General features: G+C 33.5%; 1 protein-coding gene across 1 annotated transcript; it reads right to left on the bottom strand.

Moving 5' to 3' along the window:
* Window positions 1772-4924, bottom strand: LOC109327984 (calnexin homolog). The gene is made up of 6 exons (XM_019561198.1): window positions 4707-4924; window positions 4530-4599; window positions 2686-3809; window positions 2502-2573; window positions 2289-2405; window positions 1772-2180 (listed from the first exon to the last, which is right to left on the bottom strand). Exons 1-6 carry the CDS (start codon window positions 4809-4811, stop codon window positions 2046-2048), a joined length of 1623 nt encoding a protein of 540 aa, XP_019416743.1. The 5' UTR covers window positions 4812-4924; the 3' UTR covers window positions 1772-2045.

The raw sequence follows: 6630 nt of genomic DNA, 5'->3' as shown, positions 1-6630 counted from the left end.
CGAGACAGGGTCATCTGGTGTGCCATATGAACAAATGCTGGCACAACTGATTTGATGCATCATGGCCTTATTTGACCGAGACAGGATCATCTGGTGTACCATGGCCTGTCCTGACCGAGGCACCTGATGAACCATGGCTTGTCCTGACCGAGACAAGGCCAACTGGTGCCAATTGCCCATGCGCATACGATGCAAAGCTGGTGACCGAGAGTGGCGCACCACCTGATGCAGACTTCCTGGGCACACCTAATGCAGACTTCCTGGGCACACCTGATGCAGACTTCCTGACCGAGTCTGAGCCAATTGGTGCCATGGCCTGTCTTGATCAAGCATGTTCCTTGTCTCTTTTGATTCATGGCACATTGCTATAATCCCAACTGATCCAGTTTCCCTTTGATTCACATTTGAGTCATCATGGTCATGATCCATGCTTGTTGAGTCATCATTAATTGTCCTACAACAAACATATTTGTTGTTAGAATTCATCAAGTTTAACACCACCATTTCTTCATGAGCATTCCACCAGATCTACATAAGATCGTTGCCACTAATATTAACATACCTGTAGTCGAAGTTAAACTTATAGGGGAGTCTATTCAATAAAACTCTCCAAGCAAAAATCCGAGTCTTTAAAGGTGCCAAAAAATTCTAAACCAAAAGCCATTTCTCCCGATCCTCTATACTAATATAACCGTTTTTCCAAATCACCTTACAAGCTGATTTAACTGTGTACTTAAATTGGTTGTTGATATATCCTCACAAGTTTGATGGGAGTATTTATTTGAACTAAATATCAAATTTATTAAAATGATGTAACAAAAATAATTAATTAAACTGATTGTGGAAATATTGAAGGCTTCGATCAGTGTAATTCACTAATGGATTTCATTTTTTTTCCTTCCATTTCTCAGTTCTAATGAAACAGGAACCAGCTCCAGGGCACTTAGATATGCATTCATAAATGAGCTTCAGTGTATTTCATTGGACAGAATGAAAAGGAACTTCAGCCACATAACATAGTCCTAAAATAAGAGTTAAAAACTCAACCACAAACCTTTAAAGCCTTCCTCAGCAATAGCAAAAAGATCTAAGGTTCAGTAACGTCAATATTAAGTTTTGAACTCACAAACTTAGAAAGGAAATAGATGAGCCAAAAATATCTTCTCAGCAAGGCGACAGAAAGTCCTCACCTGAGATGTGGAGCTCCTTTTCAATACCAAAAAATCCCATTTTACTCCTAAAAAATGTGGCTATAATCAAAATGATATATATCAATTGTAAATCAATATTAATAAACAAATTTCCATAAGTAATCCATAATTAATTATGAATGTAATATTTAGGCACTATCACTGAAAATATTTATGTATCAACAGACCATTCATTTGTATTAAATTTTTTAAAGAATAAATAATAATTAAAAATAAAAGAGTTGAAACATCATTCATTTATATTAATTTTTTGAAAAATCAATAATAATTAAAAATAAATGATAAATGATAGACTAATAATGTATAAAACTCTTACATTATCCTTATCATTGCATATATTTTTTCCCCATTAACTATATATTCCAATATGCCATTGATTGTGGATTTTCTACCAATGGTAATGTTAGCAAAAGGATCCCAATTCACAACAGTGAAGACACATTTTCAAAGCTATCCCTTATTTCTACACATTTTGTTAATACTATAGACATCATGTTTCCCTAATATATATGACATATTGATGTCTAAGCTTTGATGACAACAAGTTCTGGTATTATGAGTTGAGTGGAAAACAAAATCCATTACTAGAAAAATAAAAACTAATTATACAGCTTCAATTAGATGAAAAACTAAGTGTGCAAAAAGGGCAGAGAGATACAGGCTATTATAATTTCTGATCTACACACAATCCTTATGCATATAATCGTTTTTTCCCCATAATAAAGGAAGAATACAAACAGTAGACCTAAAATTCAACTAAATTCAAAATTAATCTATGGTGAATGATGTGTGATACTTGAGTGGCTTCCATTTCAGCTTCAAGTTTCAACCATTTCAAGTCTCCCTCCTTGTCCTCCGGCGCGGAGCAGCAGCAGATGTTTCCTCCTTCTCTTTGTTTTCTTCATTCTCTTCACCTGCTTGGCTACTGGAAGTTTCAGCCTGTGCTGTGTTCTTCTTCTCCACCCTTGCCTGTACAAGAAAAAACATTGGTTAAGGCATGAACTTAAAAGTTATAAACAATGCTACACCAGAAAAAGAAAGTTGAAAGAATGTGAGAAAAAGGTTTTCACTACTTACAGGTTTCTTCTTCCCACCAAATATGATCCTGAAGAAAATTGTCAAGAAGACAACCACAACGGCTACAAGAGCTCCGATTGTGAGATTTGGTTGTTTCTCACCCTTTTCAATGATATCCTGCAGAGAAGCATAAAGTTTAGGTAATATTACACCAAGGGAAATATAGTTGTACCTAAATAAAAATATGATGTTAGTTTGACATTTGGTACTTACATATATCTTAACCTTGTGGTCATTCAAGAAGGGAATGTCTGCAATCTTGTACAAGAGGTCAAATACCTTCTTCTGCAAGGAAAAGAATTAACATCATATATAAGAAAGAAAACAAGGAAAGGTTGGGATGGAGAGTAAGACAGGAGGATAACAAAGAGAGGAAACCACGGAATTCTTTCGTTACCTGGAAGCCTGCAGTAGCATCTGAATCGGGTACTGACTCTTCAGCCTTCTGTTTCTCCTTTTCAATGGTAAATTTGGGCTTCCATGTAGTCTCTCGATAGGACGCTGCAACCTTATCATCTGAAGCTATCAAAACATTGTCAAACAGTATGCCATCTTGCATTGTCCAAATCTCAATGCCGATAGCAGCAATGGGCTCAAAATCAGGTTTTTGAAGTTCAAAATAGTTAGGGTTTGGAATCTCTTGGGGCTTCCAAATACCCTTATAAGCAGGGTTATCAATTAAGGGGGCACTCCATTTTCCCTTGTAAGCTGGATTCCTCTTTGTTGGCCTCTTCCACTCGCCACAACCTGGGGCTGCTTCACACTTTGGGTTATCAATCTTTGGGGCCTCCCATTCACCATCCTCCTCATCATCCCAATCTTCTGGTTTTGTTGCATCTGGATCATCTATTTCCTCCGGCTCATCATCTAACCATCCTACAGGTTTCTCAGCTTCTTCATCTACAATTTCTATGGGTGCATCCTCATCCCAGTCCTCTGGCTTTACTGCATCTGGGTCTGGAATTTTGGCTCTCTCGTCCCAGTCCTCGGGTTTCTTATCATCAGGATCTAGGATTGTCTTGGAAGGGATAAGTGGAGGCTCAAAGTCATCAGAGGATAAGAAATTTGCCTTACTCTTCTCCTCCCCATCAATCAAAATTTGCAATTCATTATCAGGCTTCAAAATAGCGGTGTAGACATGAGATAGTTTGTCAAGTGGAACGGAAGGTGGAGACTTGAGGTGGTGTTCAACATACTCCCCACTCTTGGGATTCTTATGCTTTAAAATGAAGTGCACCTTGTTTGTAGCCCCACACTTGTCCGGACCAAACATGATTGAATATGGAGCTTCATTGTCAAATTCCTTAGGTTTCCATCCGGCCTCTTGGGGTCGAAGATACTTAAGATATGCACCACCACATTCGAGGCCATTCTGAAGGCGAGTCTCAAACTGAAGAACAGTTCCATCCTTAAGATTGACAGGTTTATCAAGTTCTTTGACTATAGCATATTTCCTTGCTTGTTCACTGACAAGAAGTCCATAATCATCATGTCCTTCACTCTTAGCATGCTTCCACACACCTAGAACCCAAATAATAAATGAGAACAAAAAATCATGTTTGTAATGTTGTTTATCAGCATTGAATTAATGGACAAAAACATAGAAAAATCTTTTTAGGTGATTTTAATGTTGTTCTCCTATAAGAACAGAACAGATCATCATCTTATTATACCCCATGCAGGCTCAGAACATTATTCAAATTTTGTCCAAAATTAATATGTAGGCCCCTATATTTTTAGATAATTCTCCAATAGATGTCTATAATTTAAAATAGTATAATTGGGTCACACATAACTTTTATAGAAAGAAAAAACAAAACAAGAATCAAACGACCCAAAAATCTTAACCTGCTGTTGGTCATGACTCATTTATAAAATACAAGGGACCTATCAGAAAATTCTTAAAACGTATAGGGACCTAAATGTTAACATTATTAAGCAGGGATTTCTACAATCTACACCTCGTGTATCATTATAAACCGAATTGAACTTCTGAAGTAAGCATGCAGCAAGGTTATCATTAGCAATACCAAGTAAACCCATCAAAACAACTATATAAAAAAGGATAAACAGTTTTAACATAAACTTGTTAACCGAAATAGCAATAAATCAACTACAATAAAAACAACAACCAGTTAATAATTTATAATAAAAATCACGAGTTCAATATATTAACACAGACAGTGTAAAATACTCTAAAAATCTGCATAGCTCATACAAAAAAATATAGAATCTACATACCTTTGTAATCATCCTTGTCTGATACAATCCATCGTCCTTCATAATCTTCATCAAATGACTCGTAGAAAATCTGAAACACACAAACATTTTCAAAATCAAACAGATCCAACAACATCAACAACAACAATAATAATAAATTAATAAATTAAGAATAATGGTGTTGCAATTATAAATTACCGCATCTTGAGCATCATTGGAAGAAGCAGAAAGAAGTTGAAAGGAAGAATAAGCAACGAAGAAGAAGAGGTACAACGCTAACACGATTCGTTTACTTTCTCCCATGGCTCTCACTCTAAAACGAAACCCTAATCCTCAAATTATTAATCTCAATTCCCAATTCTTATTATTATTAATAGATCTCTGTTTCTCTCTTCCTCTTCAAACACGATGTACCAGACTGCACTACTGTACTTTCTACTTTTCCATGTTCGACCTGTTTCAACCAATCATATCACGCGCCACGTCGTGACAGCCAATGGTTTATCGCCACGTAAGCACTCCTATATCACTCCCTCTCTCAATTAAATCTAAGCTACGTGGAACTTTTTTCTACTTTTCGTAATTAGCATCCAAATATACAGGATTTGACTGGGCTTTCCTTCAGCTTTGTGGGCCTTATTATTGTTTAACTTGTTTTTTATCACTAGTATGTATAAAATAAAATTTGGTATAACTATGCCCATAACATTATTTTATTTCTAAAAACAATCCTATAATTATATATAACTATTATCTATATATTAATTATTTCTCACCTTAAATTTGATATATATAGTTACTATATATATATTTATAGTAATTTTCAATTTCCTATTTTGTTATTAACATTTTTTAATTCTAAAAAAATTATATAATCATAGATAATCATCAATACAATAATGACATCTCTCAGCTAAAATTTTATTTTTATATTACAATAAAGACAAAAACTATTATATAAAATACACACAATACAAAAATATTATAGTATAAAGTATAATAAATATATAAAAATGTTCTTAAAAAAAGAATGTGAGTCGGTAGATACGAAATGTATGTCGACGCACTTATAATAATAAATAGAGTTCATTTTAACCATAAAAAAATTGGTTTGCAAAACAAAACATATTATTGAAAAAGTCGTTCCCCCATATAATGTACAAAATTATTCAAGTTGACGGTAAAAATCCACTTTTTTTGAGTTTTTTCTATAGTAATTCAGATAGATTAATTTATAATAAGCCCAATGAGTCATTTAAATCTTAAGTTAATTTGTTAACCATGCCGATCTCCGGTTTCCATGCTTGGTGAGTACAAAGTCAGGGAAAAGAAAATTCTTGCCTGTTTTTTTGGTGCCGGGAGAGAGCAAAACAAAACAAAAATTATCCTGTTAAGATATGATAAATGTTATTTTAATTTGTTTGTTTATAAAGTCAGGTTTGTAATACAATCCAAGTTAACTACTTAAATCACCAAATTTTTGTGACATGTGTTTTTTAAATGAGTCGTATGCATCATTATCAATTTAAGTACCTAAAGAGTTACTGGGGAATGTGGATAAGTTGCCTTATATTTTGTGTTTTATTATATTCTAATCTAATAAAAAATTGACTTATACTTAAAAAGTAAATAAAAAAATAATAATAATTTAAATTATTTAATAAAATATGATTAGTTGAAGATATGAAAATATAAAATTTTAGGAAAGAAGATTGTGGTTCATTAGTAGTGGGTAGTGTGTGGACCAAAAATTATGTCAACATTGATATAATTTGAAGCTACGTCCAATGAAAGCAATCAAAAAGGGTTGATCTCCTCTTTATTATTATTATTATTGGGGAGGTGATTGTATAGGTAAAATCATGACATATGATAAAAATAAAATTTAATGATTTAGATTTTTAACTTTTCACTCTAAGAGGAATCCATTTCATCAAAGCCACACTAGTTCCTTTTTCAAGCAATTTGTTGTTTTTACTTTTGTTTTCAATCACAAAAATATTATTTTATTATAAAAAGATAAAATATTTGGCTATGTTTTTTCCCTTTATTTTGATAATATTTGCACTTCATTACTCCATGACATTATTAAAAGGTTTTCCTTTATTTGTTGGATGATGAT

Source organism: Lupinus angustifolius, chromosome LG15 (assembly GCF_001865875.1).
Source record: "Lupinus angustifolius cultivar Tanjil chromosome LG15, LupAngTanjil_v1.0, whole genome shotgun sequence".
NCBI classification, from domain to species: domain Eukaryota; kingdom Viridiplantae; phylum Streptophyta; class Magnoliopsida; order Fabales; family Fabaceae; genus Lupinus; species Lupinus angustifolius.
The sequence above is the reverse complement of the archived record's forward strand: the minus strand, read 5'-3'. Positions and strand labels throughout refer to the sequence as shown.